The 19,125-nt window shown below is 34.1% G+C and overlaps 1 protein-coding gene across 3 annotated transcripts in view; it reads right to left on the bottom strand.

Annotated features, from left to right (window-relative positions):
* LOC100372232 (cytosolic carboxypeptidase 2-like) overlaps positions 1-19,125 on the bottom strand; it is a 43,347-nt gene that overhangs the window by 1,792 nt on the left and 22,430 nt on the right. For 2 of the 3 annotated variants that reach the window (XM_085498650.1, XM_085498648.1), the window contains exons 22-31: positions 17,521-17,587; positions 17,247-17,393; positions 16,839-17,135; positions 16,611-16,695; positions 15,188-15,339; positions 14,015-14,101; positions 12,671-12,884; positions 3,053-3,125; positions 2,276-2,623; positions 718-781 (exon numbers count right to left, since the gene is read on the bottom strand). In XM_085498650.1, coding sequence (XP_085354776.1) covers positions 718-781; positions 2,276-2,623; positions 3,053-3,125; positions 12,671-12,884; positions 14,015-14,101; positions 15,188-15,339; positions 16,611-16,695; positions 16,839-17,135; positions 17,247-17,393; positions 17,521-17,587 — 1,534 coding nt within the window. Of the gene's footprint in view, positions 1-717; positions 782-2,275; positions 2,624-3,052; positions 3,126-12,670; positions 12,885-14,014; positions 14,102-15,187; positions 15,340-16,610; positions 16,696-16,838; positions 17,136-17,246; positions 17,394-17,520; positions 17,588-19,125 lie in introns of those variants that run through there. The other variant, XM_085498651.1, reaches the window with a different exon arrangement.

Raw genomic sequence — 19,125 nt, 5'->3', positions numbered from 1 at the left:
ATAAAAAAAATTGATCACAGTATATCATTCAAAAATTGTCAATATTTAATGTTTTTTACCTAGAAAGAAAGATATATTTTCATAAGAATATATGTAAAGACAATATTCCATGAATAAATTATATATTCAAAATTCTCCAATTTTTCGGGACTACACATCATTTCTTTTAGCATAGGTCATTGAACAAAATTTTGAGATATAATGGAATGCTTCTGCCGAAGAAACCAATTGTAAACCATTCAAAACACACATTTCTGATCAATTTTTGAGGTCGTTTTGTGGAAAAATTTGGTGACCATATATTTTTATTTCAGAATTTTTAAACAATACAATAACCCAAGCCCTCTTGGTGGATTTCAAGGATTTCTTAGTATGTTTCTTTAATTGTAGTAAACTGGCTTAAAGAGTGGGGCATCCTGTGATGCATTGTGCATGATATGGGTTCCATGCCACCTATACAACATGTGTAAAAAAACATCTGTGAATGCAGGCTACAAAAGGACCACTCTTTAGACAGAGTTAAAACAATTATTAACAACTTAATAACCAGTGGTAGTACAATTAAACTACCATATACTTACATTCATTTGATTTCATTGCTGCAGTAATATAAAACCAGTATAACAAATGCATTATTATTATTTTTGACATAATATATTGTACAGATGCACTATTATTACTACAAGAATTATCAATCCATGTTATTTGTATACTCACATGCTTCTGTAACCATTGGTGTTTTTATATGCCTGTAATGTGAATGACTTGCAACTGACCGGGGCTGAAATGAAACACACAGATAATTAGAGACTAAAAACAGCAAGAAAGTGTACATTGTAGCAGATGATATACAACATATCTGGAGAAAATTAGCATATTTGGGGAAAGATAATGGTTAAGCATATGCATCATAAGAACTACACCACAAAACACTGTTTATATCAAGTAGGTATGCATAAATTTCCAATTCTCTCAACATCTTATAGTATTATAGTAAGGGATGACAAAGAGTCATAGGTTTTTCAAAATAATTAGTTTTCACTATATTACATTATATAATGATTTCCACATGGTTTTGGGTTTTTTATATGTTTATATAGGCATTCTGATACATTTTCAGGAGTCAGAATTCACATGCAGCGTAGCGCTCACATTCCAGGGCCAAAACACGCACCCCACATGCTCCATAGAACTAATACGAAGAGGGGTAGGCATATGAAAGAATGAACAATCAATTCAAGATATTTTCACATGTGGTATGTAAAATAATTATAAACAAATATAATATAAACAATATATATAAATATAATGTATTTAGTTTTGATTCTTGGCATTTGTGCTTATTTACTAAACAGATGACATGTTCAAATTGTAAGCTATGCAGCATAGAACGCACATGTTATATTAACATTTTTGGCAGTAGTAATAATACATATTATTACTCGTATCAGTTGACCACACAATCACAATCACTATGAACAGAGCTCACAGTTGCGTGATCTTGATTTAATTATATATTTCAGCCAGTTTACTCAATTTTGATACAGATGCAATTTTTCTAGTGCCAGATATAAGACCTTGCACCAGCCTATTAGAAGGCTAGATTTAGACTAACCATGTTATTATCTCAGTTGCACATAACCTGCCACACAATGAATATCCCATAATATTAACAATGTATACCAGTATGTGTTCTTGTAGGCAAAGGATTACCAAAAGATTATACAGCTAAATAAGCCATTGAGAATGTCAAGTCAGAGGACACTGTTTCAGGTCAAATCCTGAAGAAAAACATCATAGCAGATGCTTTGCATCACGAGTTTGTGTATGATAGAACAGCTTCAACAACAAAGATAATGATGAAGATTCTGAATTGACTGTTTTTCCACAAACCATAATAATTTCACACCATGGTATGATAATAATATTGTAATAAACAATGCATATTTTTTGTGAACATTTTTGTTTTATAATAAAAGTGTGAAAATCAATGATGATGCATCCCAATTTTATTTTCCCCCAAAGTGACATAATATTTCTTTTAATCTTGCACACGGCGAACGAAAAGTGACACTTGGATAATTTTTCAAGAGGGGTGACATGGTTATAATGTTAAACCAACAAATTCTTCATCTTTCCTGAGATGATCGCCCATTCGTTACTGTCCCCAATTTTACATGTTGGGGCCCCTGAGCTTATCACCAGGGAAGTACGGTAGTACAGATAAAAAAAAAAAGTTCTTTTCATTTGAGTTGTGATTAAACTAAGATCTTACTTCATGAGTCATCATATCTTCATACTGTTCATCAATTGTATCATAACGTTCAGGTGACGTGGAATCTAGGTATTTCAGACCACCAGTACTATTAGATCGTCTTGCCGCTAACTGTGCCAAAGTCTCAGCTTTCTCAGCTCGTCTGAAATGATGTGAACTGCCCATACTTCTCTCTGGATATGACTCTGTGCTAGTGTTGTGATAGGGTATGATTCGACTGCTGCTTTCAGAACTAATGATTTTTGTGATATTGAAATCTTTGCCTCTATTAAAACTAGGTGTGTAACTATGGTGCGTGTCTACTGATCTAGTTACTAATATATTACTTCTTTTTACTTTGTCAGGTTCCTGCAAATAAAACATATTGGGTACTTTCAGCTTGTACATGTACAGATCAAATCTTGAAAACAGAGTAATAGAACAATATATAATCGGGTAGTGAGGTGTCAAAGTAATGATTCAAAAAACACTGTGTACCAATTTCGAAAAATGTTTTCTACCATAACCCTCAATGTAATGCAGAGACGGTATTCAAATGTATAGTAATAATATAAACACACTGGAGATATAAACATGATTTGATAAACACATTGGAGACATTTGGTACATGTGCATAACAAGTGTTCGCACAATAACTGATCACGTAGAACTCTTTGTATGCTTATATGAAATCATCAATTCTTACAATCAGTATGTAAATGAATCTATCATGCTAATCTATTATCTGTTGTTAATGTTCAACACAGTAGTGCTAGAAAATATTGAAAAGTTACTTACCATCTTTTCATGTGTTTGATGGAGCTGGTCCTTGGAAGAAGTTCTGTTCGTTCTACCATCTGTACAGTACTTTCTATGGTGTGTAAACGAAGAGATAATTCACCAACTATTGATGTCTAATTAATCACCTCTCTTGTTATATTGTCAATTATGTGTGTTTTGTTTGTTTATTCAAACAGCTAAGAAATGCATACTGGTAAAAAATTGATGTTTTTTTCATAAAAAAGACATTATTGTGAGTCAGTGGCCAATTAGAAAAAAAAAAAATATTATTAATCCTGAATAATGTCAAGTACTACTGGTAAGCTGAGCTGAGCTTCAGAATGTAACAAGTTAATCCCTCAGGTCAATACCATTATAATCCAAATATTAATAATAGAACTGTGTGAATGAACATGAACTATGTTTGTGCATACATGTACAAACAGTTCAGAATCAAATAAATCTTGTATATATGTCACATTCACAACTTGAAATAGTCTTACACTTTTACAATTGTCAGTTGAAATAGTTATTGTCAATCTGAAAAACTCAGACACTGGTTCTTTTTCACAAGCACACTAGTGCGCTGTGTATTGCATATTATGCATTGTGACTTGTAATTATATCTAGGTGTGCGTTGTGACTTGTAATTATATCTAGGTGTGTGTGTTGTGACTTGTAATTATATCTAGGTGTGTGTGTTGTGACTTGTAATTATATCTAGGTGTGCGTTGTGACTTGTAATTGTATCTAGGTGTGTGTTGTGACTTGTAATTATATCTAGGTGTGTGTTGTGACTTGTAATTATATCTAGGTGTGTGTTGTGACTTGTAATTGTATCTAGGTGTGCGTTGTATCTAGGTGTGTGTTGTGACTTGTAATTATATCTAGGTGTGTGTTGTGACTTGTAATTATATCTAGGTGTGTGTTGTGACTTGTAATTATATCTAGGTGTGTGTTGTGACTTGTAATTATATCTAGGTGTGTGTTGTGACTTGTAATTATATCTAGGTGTGTGTTGTGACTTGTAATTATATCTAGGTGTGTGTTGTGACTTGTAATTATATCTAGGTGTGCGTTGTGACTTGTAATTATATCTAGGTGTGTGTTGTGACTTGTAATTATATCTAGGTGTGTGTTGTGACTTGTAATTATATCTAGGTGTGCGTTGTGACTTGTAATTGTATCTAGGTGTGTGTTGTGACTTGTAATTATATCAAGGTGTGCGTTGTGACTTGTAATTGTATCTAGGTGTGCGTTGTATCTAGGTGTGTGTTGTGACTTGTAATTATATCTAGGTGTGCGTTGTATCTAGGTGTGTGTTGTGACTTGTAATTGTATCTAGGTGTGCGTTGTATCTAGGTGTGTGTTGTGACTTGTAATTGTATCTAGGTGTGTGTTGTGACTTGTAATTATATCTAGGTGTGTGTTGTGACTTGTAATTGTATCTAGGTGTGTGTTGTGACTTGTAATTGTATCTAGGTGTGTGTTGTGACTTGTAATTATATCTAGGTGTGTGTTGTGACTTGTAATTATATCTAGGTGTGTGTTGTGACTTGTAATTGTATCTAGGTGTGCGTTGTATCTAGGTGTGTGTTGTGACTTGTAATTATATCTAGGTGTGCGTTGTGACTTGTAATTGTATCTAGGTGTGTGTTGTGACTTGTAATTATATCTAGGTGTGCGTTGTATCTAGGTGTGTGTTGTGACTTGTAATTATATCTAGGTGTGCGTTGTGACTTGTAATTGTATCTAGGTGTGTGTTGTGACTTGTAATTATATCTAGGTGTGCGTTGTGACTTGTAATTATATCTAGGTGTGTGTTGTGACTTGTAATTATATCTAGGTGTGTGTTGTGACTTGTAATTGTATCTAGGTGTGTGTTGTGACTTGTAATTATATCTAGGTGTGCGTTGTGACTTGTAATTATATCTAGGTGTGTGTTGTGACTTGTAATTATATCTAGGTGTGCGTTGTGACTTGTAATTATATCTAGGTGTGTGTTGTGACTTGTAATTATATCTAGGTGTGTGTTATGACTTGTAATTATATCTAGGTGTGCGTTATGACTTGTAATTATATCTAGGTGTGCGTTGTGACTTGTAATTGTATCTAAGTGTGTGTTGTGACTTGTAATTATATCTAGGTGTGTGTTGTGACTTGTAATTGTATCTAAGTGTGTGTTATGACTTGTAATTGTATCTAGGTGTGCGTTATGACTTGTAATTATATCTAGGTGTGTGTTGTGACTTGTAATTATATCTAGGTGTGTGTTGTGACTTGTAATTGTATCTAAGTGTGTGTTATGACTTGTAATTATATCTAGGTGTGTGTTGTGACTTGTAATTGTATCTAGGTGTGTGTTATGACTTGTAATTGTATCTAGGTGTGCGTTATGACTTGTAATTGTATCTAAGTGTGTGTTATGACTTGTAATTATATCTAGGTGTGTGTTGTGACTTGTAATTGTATCTAGGTGTGTGTTATGACTTGTAATTGTATCTAGGTGTGCGTTATGACTTGTAATTATATCTAGGTGTGTGTTGTGACTTGTAATTATATCTAGGTGTGTGTTGTGACTTGTAATTGTATCTAAGTGTGTGTTATGACTTGTAATTATATCTAGGTGTGTGTTGTGACTTGTAATTATATCTAGGTGTGTGTTATGACTTGTAATTATATCTAGGTGTGTGTTATGACTTGTAATTATATCTAGGTGTGTGTTATGACTTGTAATTATATCTAGGTGTGTGTTGTGACTTGTAATTATATCTAGGTGTGTGTTGTGACTTGTAATTGTATCTAGGTGTGTGTTATGACTTGTAATTGTATCTAGGTGTGCGTTATGACTTGTAATTATATCTAGGTGTGTGTTGTGACTTGTAATTATATCTAGGTGTGTGTTGTGACTTGTAATTGTATCTAAGTGTGTGTTATGACTTGTAATTATATCTAGGTGTGTGTTGTGACTTGTAATTATATCTAGGTGTGTGTTATGACTTGTAATTATATCTAGGTGTGTGTTATGACTTGTAATTATATCTAGGTGTGTGTTGTGACTTGTAATTATATCTAGGTGTGTGTTATGACTTGTAATTGTATCTAGGTGTGTGTTATGACTTGTAATTATATCTAGGTGAGTGTTATGACTTGTAATTGTATCTAAGTGTGTGTTATGACTTGTAATTATATCTAGGTGTGTGTTGTGACTTGTAATTATATCTAGGTGTGTGTTATGACTTGTAATTATATCTAGGTGTGTGTTATGACTTGTAATTATATCTAGGTGTGCGTTGTGACTTGTAATTATATCTAGGTGTGCGTTGTGACTTGTAATTATATCTAGGTGTGTGTTGTGACTTGTAATTGTATCTAGGTGTGCGTTATGACTTGTAATTATATCTAGGTGTGCGTTGTGACTTGTAATTGTATCTAGGTGTGTGTTGTGACTTGTAATTATATCTAGGTGAGTGTTATGACTTGTAATTGTATCTAGGTGTGCGTTATGACTTGTAATTATATCTAGGTGTGTGTTGTGACTTGTAATTATATCTAGGTGTGCGTTGTGACTTGTAATTATATCTAGGTGTGTGTTATGACTTGTAATTATATCTAGGTGAGTGTTATGACTTGTAATTGTATCTAGGTGTGCGTTATGACTTGTAATTATATCTAGGTGTGTGTTGTGACTTGTAATTATATCTAGGTGTGTGTTGTGACTTGTAATTGTATCTAAGTGTGTGTTATGACTTGTAATTATATCTAGGTGTGTGTTGTGACTTGTAATTATATCTAGGTGTGTGTTATGACTTGTAATTATATCTAGGTGAGTGTTATGACTTGTAATTGTATCTAGGTGTGCGTTGTGACTTGTAATTATATCTAGGTGTGTGTTGTGACTTGTAATTATATCTAGGTGTGTGTTGTGACTTGTAATTATATCTAGGTGTGTGTTGTGACTTGTAATTGTATCTAGGTGTGCGTTATGACTTGTAATTATATCTAGGTGTGCGTTGTGACTTGTAATTATATCTAGGTGTGTGTTGTGACTTGTAATTATATCTAGGTGTGTGTTGTGACTTGTAATTGTATCTAGGTGTGTGTTGTGACTTGTAATTGTATCTAGGTGTGTGTTGTGACTTGTAATTATATCTAGGTGTGTGTTGTGACTTGTAATTATATCTAGGTGTGCGTTGTGACTTGTAATTATATCTAGGTGTGTGTTGTGACTTGTAATTGTATCTAGGTGTGTGTTGTGACTTGTAATTATATCTAGGTGTGCGTTGTGACTTGTAATTATATCTAGGTGTGTGTTGTGACTTGTAATTGTATCTAGGTGTGTGTTGTGACTTGTAATTATATCTAGGTGTGCGTTGTGACTTGTAATTATATCTAGGTGTGTGTTGTGACTTGTAATTATATCTAGGTGTGCGTTGTGACTTGTAATTATATCTAGGTGTGTGTTGTGACTTGTAATTGTATCTAGGTGTGTGTTGTGACTTGTAATTGTATCTAGGTGTGCGTTGTATCTAGGTGTGTGTTGTGACTTGTAATTATATCTAGGTGTGTGTTGTGACTTGTAATTGTATCTAGGTGTGTGTTGTGACTTGTAATTATATCTAGGTGTGCGTTGTGACTTGTAATTATATCTAGGTGTGTGTTGTGACTTGTAATTATATCTAGGTGTGTGTTGTGACTTGTAATTGTATCTAGGTGTGTGTTGTGACTTGTAATTGTATCTAGGTGTGTGTTGTGACTTGTAATTATATCTAGGTGTGTGTTGTGACTTGTAATTATATCTAGGTGTGCGTTGTGACTTGTAATTATATCTAGGTGTGTGTTGTGACTTGTAATTGTATCTAGGTGTGTGTTGTGACTTGTAATTATATCTAGGTGTGCGTTGTGACTTGTAATTATATCTAGGTGTGTGTTGTGACTTGTAATTGTATCTAGGTGTGTGTTGTGACTTGTAATTGTATCTAGGTGTGTGTTGTGACTTGTAATTATATCTAGGTGTGTGTTGTGACTTGTAATTATATCTAGGTGTGCGTTGTGACTTGTAATTATATCTAGGTGTGTGTTGTGACTTGTAATTATATTTAGGTGTGTGTTGTGACTTGTAATTATATCTAGGTGTGTGTTGTGACTTGTAATTATATCTAGGTGTGTGTTGTGACTTGTAATTATATCTAGGTGTGCGTTGTGACTTGTAATTATATTTAGGTGTGTGTTGTGACTTGTAATTATATCTAGGTGTGTGTTGTGACTTGTAATTATATTTAGGTGTGTGTTGTGACTTGTAATTATATCTAGGTGTGTGTTGTGACTTGTAATTATATCTAGGTGTGTGTTGTGACTTGTAATTATATCTAGGTGTGTGTTGTGACTTGTAATTATATCTAGGTGTGTGTTGTGACTTGTAATTATATTTAGGTGTGTGTTGTGACTTGTAATTGTATCTAGGTGTGTGTTGTGACTTGTAATTATATCTAGGTGTGTGTTGTGACTTGTAATTATATCTAGGTGTGCGTTGTGACTTGTAATTGTATCTAGGTGTGTGTTGTGACTTGTAATTGTATCTAGGTGTGCGTTGTATCTAGGTGTGTGTTGTGACTTGTAATTGTATCTAGGTGTGCGTTGTGACTTGTAATTATATCTAGGTGTGTGTTGTGACTTGTAATTATATCTAGGTGTGCGTTGTGACTTGTAATTGTATCTAGGTGTGCGTTGTGACTTGTAATTATATCTAGGTGTGTGTTGTGACTTGTAATTATATTTAGGTGTGTGTTGTGACTTGTAATTATATCTAGGTGTGCGTTGTGACTTGTAATTGTATCTAGGTGTGCGTTGTATCTAGGTGTGTGTTGTGACTTGTAATTATATCTAGGTGTGTGTTGTGACTTGTAATTGTATCTAGGTGTGTGTTGTGACTTGTAATTGTATCTAGGTGTGTGTTGTGACTTGTAATTGTATCTAGGTGTGTGTTGTGACTTGTAATTATATCTAGGTGTGCGTTGTGACTTGTAATTGTATCTAGGTGTGCGTTGTATCTAGGTGTGTGTTGTGACTTGTAATTGTATCTAGGTGTGTGTTGTGACTTGTAATTATATCTAGGTGTGCGTTGTGACTTGTAATTGTATCTAGGTGTGCGTTGTATCTAGGTGTGTGTTGTGACTTGTAATTGTATCTAGGTGTGCGTTGTATCTAGGTGTGTGTTGTGACTTGTAATTGTATCTAGGTGTGCGTTGTATCTAGGTGTGTGTTGTGACTTGTAATTATATCTAGGTGTGTGTTGTGACTTGTAATTATATCTAGGTGTGTGTTGTGACTTGTAATTGTATCTAGGTGTGTGTTGTGACTTGTAATTGTATCTAGGTGTGTGTTGTGACTTGTAATTGTATCTAGGTGTGTGTTGTGACTTGTAATTATATCTAGGTGTGCGTTGTGACTTGTAATTGTATCTAGGTGTGCGTTGTATCTAGGTGTGCGTTGTGACTTGTAATTGTATCTAGGTGTGTGTTGTGACTTGTAATTATATCTAGGTGTGCGTTGTGACTTGTAATTATATCTAGGTGTGTGTTGTGACTTGTAATTATATCTAGGTGTGCGTTGTGACTTGTAATTGTATCTAGGTGTGCGTTGTATCTAGGTGTGTGTTGTGACTTGTAATTGTATCTAGGTGTGTGTTGTGACTTGTAATTATATCTAGGTGTGTGTTGTGACTTGTAATTGTATCTAGGTGTGCGTTGTATCTAGGTGTGTGTTGTGACTTGTAATTGTATCTAGGTGTGTGTTGTGACTTGTAATTATATCTAGGTGTGTGTTGTGACTTGTAATTGTATCTAGGTGTGCGTTGTATCTAGGTGTGTGTTGTGACTTGTAATTGTATCTAGGTGTGTGTTGTGACTTGTAATTATATCTAGGTGTGTGTTGTGACTTGTAATTATATCTAGGTGTGTGTTGTGACTTGTAATTGTATCTAGGTGTGTGTTGTGACTTGTAATTATATCTAGGTGTGTGTTGTGACTTGTAATTGTATCTAGGTGTGTGTTGTGACTTGTAATTATATCTAGGTGTGTGTTGTGACTTGTAATTATATCTAGGTGTGTGTTGTGACTTGTAATTGTATCTAGGTGTGCGTTGTGACTTGTAATTATATCTAGGTGTGTGTTGTGACTTGTAATTATATCTAGGTGTGCGTTGTATCTAGGTGTGTGTTGTGACTTGTAATTATATCTAGGTGTGCGTTGTATCTAGGTGTGTGTTGTGACTTGTAATTATATCTAGGTGTGTGTTGTGACTTGTAATTATATCTAGGTGTGCGTTGTATCTAGGTGTGTGTTGTGACTTGTAATTATATCTAGGTGTGTGTTGTGACTTGTAATTATATCTAGGTGTGTGTTGTGACTTGTAATTATATCTAGGTGTGTGTTGTGACTTGTAATTATATCTAGGTGTGTGTTGTGACTTGTAATTATATCTAGGTGTGTGTTGTGACTTGTAATTATATCTAGGTGTGCGTTGTGACTTGTAATTGTATCTAGGTGTGCGTTGTATCTAGGTGTGTGTTGTGACTTGTAATTGTATCTAGGTGTGTGTTGTGACTTGTAATTATATCTAGGTGTGTGTTGTGACTTGTAATTGTATCTAGGTGTGTGTTGTGACTTGTAATTGTATCTAGGTGTGTGTTGTGACTTGTAATTATATCTAGGTGTGTGTTGTGACTTGTAATTATATTTAGGTGTGTGTTGTGACTTGTAATTATATCTAGGTGTGCGTTGTGACTTGTAATTATATCTAGGTGTGTGTTGTGACTTGTAATTATATCTAGGTGTGTGTTGTGACTTGTAATTATATCTAGGTGTGTGTTGTGACTTGTAATTATATCTAGGTGTGTGTTGTGACTTGTAATTGTATCTAGGTGTGTGTTGTGACTTGTAATTATATCTAGGTGTGTGTTGTGACTTGTAATTATATCTAGGTGTGTGTTGTGACTTGTAATTGTATCTAGGTGTGTGTTGTGACTTGTAATTATATCTAGGTGTGTGTTGTGACTTGTAATTATATCTAGGTGTGCGTTGTGACTTGTAATTATATCTAGGTGTGTGTTGTGACTAAAACATAATAGACAATATCAACAAGAAAGGTGATAATTGTACACACTGAAGAAAATATAGTCACAACGATAGCAGATTTTTATTTTATCAGAAGTACTGGGAGTCAACCATGCATTACAAGAGCAGTACAAGAAGGGCTTTATACCCTAAAAAGCGGTTTGCGCAAGCATGTATAATATTACAATGATATGACCCAGCCAGTAAGACCACATATAGAGAACCCAGTGTTAGTTGCATGAAATTATTACTTACACCAATAAACGATACCATATAAAAATCACTTCAAACTTCTTATAGTATTTCATTCACAATAAATACGTCACCTGTGACTACACAGGCACCATGGTAGGCTAGTGCCCCCCTCTCTAATTAGAGTATGGCATATTTTATCAAGAATAGGTCATCATGCAAAGAGTCTAATAGCTCTACCATTTTAGCACAGAATGCAGAGTAAAATGCCGCTGAATGAAGAAGCATCGAATTAGGTGATCATTTTTGTATCATGAAATACACAGTGTAACACTTTAAAACACACTCCACACTGAAACACACAGTAAAACACAACAACAAACCTTAAAAAAGAAAAATTACAATAACCAAGTTGTATTTCAATCATTTATGTATAAAAGTAGTGTCATTATATAATCTGTTTTATACTGATGAGTTCAGGGATTGTGAAAAAAATTAAAACATTGATAGAGAACACACCACCTACAAGAACACCATTGTGTAAAACAAGCACCAAGGGTGACACCGTGAACCTACATCCAATGTGATGATGAACATGACATGCATTACTTGAGCTAATGAAGCACCATATTTGCAAATCATTTGCATATCATTAGCATACATCATGTGTGACCAATCAGATATTGGAAGCTATGAACAGATTTCTTTTTTCAAAGATATGATACATTATAATATGGTAATATGCAAAACAGTTGTCCATATATGGTGTTTTATTAGACAGTGAGTTTGTGACTTCCAGTACATGTGATAGATACTTCTTGACTGTGATGGGTCTCACTACTTTTCCCAAATAGCTAAAGCAATGCAGAGTAGGATACTTTGTTGCTCATTGGAGTGTCAATAGGCTTAATATTAGATGATGAGCTAGCCGTGGTAAATGAACTAAATATCCAGAAATTGGTTTGTGTTTTGTGGCAGTACGTGTAAATGGAAGTACAGGTACTTAAAGGATCTGTGAGCCATCATAGCAGAAACAATATCTATGTAAGCCAGGAAAGCAGTTACCAATCATGTTGGTTTACTGTAGTTAGCTTCCTTAGCTTACATCATGCTGGCAACTATGTGAAAAATTCATACCAACTTACAGAATAATTCTTATTTCTTCATTTGAGAGGAAACAGTTGAGGATGAATATTTGAATGCCAAAAGTACTTGCTAAATGAGCCCTTGTTAATTTTTATTTTGACATCTTAATACAAGAAAGTTCCCCTAAGTTGGTATGAATTATTTACATAGTTAGAAAGTCATGCATGTAGACAAATTGTTTTACCCTGTTTGGGAATTAGTGTCTGTGGTTGTCATGGTAGTCTTGGATACAGTGGTCATGGTAACAGAAGATTGTGATGCATGTTTTGGTAATGATTGTTGAACATCATCATCATCATTAACAGAAGCATCACTAGTACTTGCAGCGGAGTGATTGGCCTCTCTCTCACTTCTCATTATCTCACTATGCACTATGTCTGAATCTACACTATAATTGCCTGTAGATAGAGATAATCACAAGAGAAAAATAAAACCCAACCCATGATTAGGAAGAAAAATAAGAGGATAGAAATGAAACTCGTAGTAAAAATAAAAACAGTGCAAAAAGAAAATGCAGATTTATGAACAAGCTTTCTCACTCATAAAAGTACATATGGATACAGGTTCATTAACGAGAAAATAAACAATATATGTTACAAAATATGGCAGTATGGAGATTTGAATAGATCTCAGAACAAAAGCTAAAAACTGGTATGTCTAGAAAGCAAGTTCTAACAAGATATATACACAGATATGATCCCATTAAAAAGGCACAGTCTGTAATATTGGTATGTTTATGGTTAATCTACAATCAGGAAACAAATATTTACAGATAAAAAATAAGTGGCATGAAGGGAGATCTAAGTTCAAGATGTGATTTTCTGAAAATGTCACGTATTATACCATGCATAAGGGCCTATATTATAAATTGTATACCAACACATAAAAGTACACACAGTGTTCATGGGACAAAACAATCTGCAAAATTTTTTTAAAAATTTGGCTTTTTGTTTTTCCCCACTAAATAAATGCATATATATTTGTGTACTGATGAAATTTAAGGGAATACTATCAGCCAATACAAATAATATGATGACAATGACTTTTCACAAATATCAATAGATTTTTCTGAATTAGTCTGAATGCTGTGGTATATATATGCTTCTTTGAGAATAGTACTACCGGTATATCCTAACATAGCCATCATTGGATACACAACAACTTGCTCTGAATATCAAAATATCTATTTCATCACCAATAATAAATATTCATAGTACTATATTTGAAAACAACTAATCCAGCCTAAATACAAGATATGGGTAGACCTAAGTTACATATATGACTGATCAACCAATCAACCAACACAAACTTGCCAATCAAGTAACAAAAAGACCAATGAGAATATATAAGCTATGATGTGATTGGTTGGTTACACAGTCTAGATTTAGTATTGCGAAATATCCAAAGAAGTAAGGTCATATTGGGATACATTGACATGGACATGGTTGATGGATCCAAACAGTAGTTCACACTCACAGAACACACATACAGGTGAAAAGAAATCTTTGCTGTGTGTGTGTGTACAAACCTGTGCGACTGATTCTGCCTGAGTTCTTCAAATACCTATTGGTACCTGCTTGTCCATAACCATCACCAACAGAGGAGGCTTTAGAACCTGTAACAAACAACAATAATAATACGCCCATCAACAAAAACAACAGTAACATAGTGCAATACATAGCAACCTATATATACATATATACATTTCCATTATCCCAGAGTCATGGGTGCCACAGTCAAAATTTGAAAGGAAATATTGACAGCAGTGAAAATTAAGAACATATATTATAATCACCAATTTAATTAATTGTCATGGCATAGATTCAGTTATAATTATGTTTCAATGTTTTTGTTTTTTTCATCTTTTGCATCTGATACACACTTTTGAAGTCTGTAGATTTACACAGCAAATTAAATGCACTAATATACAATAGCTGTCTCATAAATTTTCCTCTTCAAATCAAACAAGCAGCCTCTCAGCTGAGATAGCTCTGCTGTTAGCAATGCACATTTCAATTAAAGAACAGAAGATATCATTAGAAAATAAACAATATGCATAGTATCAATGCAATAGGACTTGCTGTTTTCAACAAGAATTCAAAAATATCATTTTTCACCATAAATGATTGTGGTTTTTAACAAGAAGTCGAAAATATCACTTTTTACCAAAAAAGACAAAAATATTCACCCAAATTAGAGAATTGAAGATATCATTACAAAATGAACAAATCTGAGAGAGGTCCACATGTAGTACCTATATATGTAATAAAAAAGCAATTGGACTTGTGGTTTTTAACAAGAAGTTGAAAATATTACTTTTTACCAAAAATGACAAAAATATTCACAAAAATTAGAGAATTGAAGATGTGATCATGAAATGAACAAATCTGAGAGAGGTCTCCCCAAGGTACATATACACCAAGTATCAAAGCATTCAGGCTTGTAGTTTTTTCAAGAAGAAGTCGAAAAAGTAAAACATTGACACGAACGCCGGACAATCACTCATATGATAAGCTCCGCTCGACAAAGTCAACAGCGGAGCTAATGAAGCTGAAGACATGCAAACCAGGTCTATTTACACCCTTTTTAGAACGAACATCAACTTTTGCCATCTTTCACAAAATAACTTTGCAAAACATTTTCAAATTCTGTTTAACAACATCTGAAAGTGGTTATATCTCATCCAAAAATAATAACTCACCAGATCTACCGTAATGTTTGCTAGCTCTACTCAGTATTTCCTCTTTTGCTGCTTGCTGTTGCTGCTGTTGCTGTTGTTGGTGATGTAGCTGCTGTAGTTGCTGTCGATACTGCTCTTGCACTGGCATTGGATGCTCCGGCTGATCATATTTACTATAATAAACGGCAGTATCTTCTGGGTGAGCAAATCGACTTCCACCACTCGCTTCATTATTATTTGATTTATTCACTTTCTGATCAGTTGATGTGTATTTACTTTCACGAGTTGCTCTACTTTGGTTAGATCGGTCTAAGTATCTACTACTACTAGTGTTATCTGGTTTTGATGGGTTAGTTCTGGTAACAACATATTGTGTTAGTTTAGAACCGCCACCACCACCACCACCACCACCACCACCACCACCACCACCACCAGTAGGACTACCACCACTGCTGTCAATATGAAACCGATATTATGTAAAGTGGGTTATTAAAATAAAAAAACAATGAAAAGTACAGAATATCCTATTATTTTACATAACACATGTTTGTGTGAAAATGATGAAAAGCAAATTGAAAAGAACCTCCCTTGACGAATTAGTGCTGACTAGTTATCTAATTAGGGAGCACCAATAAGTGGTTATCTATTTACTGCAAGATTATGCGTAATGTGTGAAAGACGTGAATTCAACGTCTGCCGCCAAAATTTAATAATTTGATTTTGAACTTGAATTTCTATTTTTCACAGAGGAATATGGTGTTTTCAGAGAGGAATATAACGGTACTTCATAAAAATTGACCATCATAAATGTGTATAGCACATTATTAAGAGTGGAAATACCCACAAAATTGTTTCGCATTTGTCAAATCCCGTGCAATGTTTTGATACCACTACAACTATGATTTTTGTTTGTTCGTTTTTTATGTTTGATTTCACGCATAACACTGGATCTCGTAGTGAATAGATTATGGTATTTTGGTAACTTGTAACCTAAAATAATATTTTATACATGTATATGTGACATTATCATAGACATAACCCATGTAATTGAAATAAGGTATGTCTGTCAGCTATAGTAAACTGTTTTAAGTTCAAAAGAGACAAATTTCATAAATCGTGAAAATTGCAAAATTTGATAGTAGTCAACATTTCTCTGCGCATACAACATGAAGTCTCAGTAATGTCCAACAAATTTTGTTTTAAAAAATGGTGTAAATCCTTATAATGTGTAAATGAAATTTATTCGAGGGCGTTCGTGAACAAAAAAATTACTATGACTCCCTATCTGATGGATGACAGTGAAATGACAACCGTTACACACACAGAAATACAGTTTGTGATTCAAATAAGGTAGTAACATGGACAGAAAACTATAATCAAGTAGAAAAACGGATAGATAAAAGTATACAAATACTGGACATTGTTTAATGGCATTAATACTTACATATTCTGTGGGTAACTGATCTGAGTGGCTGAAGGGCATCTACTATTAGGACGACTTGGACTACTTCTTGTTTTAGCAGAATAACCTAGTCAATACAAAAAGACACTATGAGCTATGCACAACCATGAAAAACACAACCAACAAAATTAAAATCTAGTTTTAACCCGCTTGAGACAATGAAATGCAGTTGCATGGTATGTATCAGATACATGTATGTTGCAATTATACCTCGTTTAACAAAATCAGTATACTCCTTGTCTAACTGCTCATCAAATGGGGATGGATGTGTCTTTATTGGACTGCCTCGTCCTGTTGTTGGTCTTGATGGGTTTGTAAGCACTACAGGAGAACTCCTAATTTGATGTTGTAACTGCAGCAAATCTTGTTGTCGCTGCTGCACAGCTGAGAGTGCCACTACGTGCTGTCGCGTACTTGATCTTGATCGCTGCTGCTGACCACTGCTACCTCGCGATGATGGAATCTCTTCGGCTGATTTAGTTGTATGTCCCCACTCATAATGATCATCTGAAAGGCATCAAATAGAAATAAATGAAATAATGGTAATCAGCAGACACTGTTATCAAAACTTTTAAATACAGGGGATTCCTACCACAAACATAAAGAATTTCTACTCACCAGCAAATTGCAAATCTGAGAGATGGTTAGCGACGTACTGTGCAGCGAATGTCTTCTCATGATGAGGGCATAACCCTTCTACATTGCCACTGACTGGCATGCTAGACCAGCCGCGCTGTCCGGCGGTATAACGAAATGTTGGAACTTCTGCAAAAAAAATAACACACTTTTATTTTAATACTTTCTAGACAAAAGTATAAATGATCCAGTCCAAAATTTATCCAGAATTCCACATTTTCATGAATATGCCAATGATAATATATAGAAGACATACCATTCTCTCCTTGAGGCAAGACACCGTTCTTTAAATAGGCATTAGTTAAAGCTTCTAAGTATTCCGCCTTTAAATAAAGATTTGAACAATCAATAAATGTACAATATCACGTAATGGACAATAAAATGTTAGTACATATCACAATAACCAGAAAATACAATCCCCTGTTGTAAAACACCTAAACACTCAGAAACAAAACAATTGTTAAAAGGGTAAAGCTGTGTCAGTATTGAAAACTGACAAGTCAGTATGCAGCCAGTCATTGTGCTGTCACTTCCCTAGTACACTCACTATGTACCTACGAATATTTGTACAAATTATACACTAATGTTCATGGTACATCCTATAGTATAACGTCTTCAGTTTTGAAAATATAAGAAATGTCATTAAATTGAGAGGCCATGATTGGCTTAAAGATTCAGTGACAAAACCTTAATAGATACAAAGAAAATTTCAGTAATGAATTTAAAGTGACTGAACATGAATGTATTTGTATTTATACAATAGAAAGAAACATTCAAATCTTGTGCAACATAAAGATATAACCAGGTGCAAACTGAAGCATACATAATATGATAACTATGATTATATCTGCACCTTCTTCATTCTCCTATTGAACCTGTAATAAACATGGCTTTGTTTGGGTTCGCAGCAATCTACATTAATTTCTATGGTCTGTGGGTAATACAAAGATGGTGATAGAATTGTGATAAATAAATGTGATAAGTAATAATATTAACATAATCATGTAGCATTTGAAAATGATATGATATTAAGAAATCAAAACAAGACAGTACAGTTAGTAATGTCAAATGCAATCAAATTAGTGTTAGTGACCATCACTATGTAAAGTACACCATTTTTGAGCAGTTGCAACATATGAGCAACCTGTGTATGAAGACCACACTTTCGGCAATATTATTGCAGATTAAATTTTTTTAGAATAAAATCATAATTCTGTTTAATAATGGAAAATAGTTATTGATTTTCTAAAATCAAACTCATTTGATTTTGAACAATTAAAATAAATGTATTTTTGTTGCAGCAGTAGCATCTCATTATTTTCTCCACAAATATTATGTATGTCAAATTTATGAGTTGGCAATCCACAAAAAATAATCCACCCTCTGTAAAGACCACCTGTCTATAAAGTCCCTTAGGTAATCACTATACACAGGGTTGACAGTACATTTTGTATGTGCAGATGTACAATATAACTATTGTTTCCACTGAATAACAGAATGAGAGATTGATACTGTTAGAATACATAGTGCAGGGTTTCTTCTAGTTATACAAATCACTCAGTGCAGTACAATAAACATTGTAAGTTGAAATACCACACTAAAAAAACAACAGAAACAAAGATGGATGTATATTGTTAGAACTGATGATGACTTGTAATCTTCACCTGGTAATGAATCCTAGGGTAGATATCACGATACGACTCTCGTTTTGTTATATGTTCAGGAATTGTTTCCGGTTTGGGTTCAAAACCAGGCTCTGTGTCAAAGAACAGGGGTGGTGTCAGATCTGATTCTGATTCAAAACCTGGCTCTGGATCAAAGTACAGAGGTGGTGCCAGGTCTAATTCTGGCTCAGAATCTC

This window comes from Saccoglossus kowalevskii, chromosome 1, assembly GCF_978046115.1.
Source record: "Saccoglossus kowalevskii chromosome 1, keSacKowa6.1, whole genome shotgun sequence".
NCBI classification, from domain to species: domain Eukaryota; kingdom Metazoa; phylum Hemichordata; class Enteropneusta; family Harrimaniidae; genus Saccoglossus; species Saccoglossus kowalevskii.
Note: the sequence above shows the minus strand (reverse complement) of the source record. Positions and strands in the feature narration are given on the sequence as shown.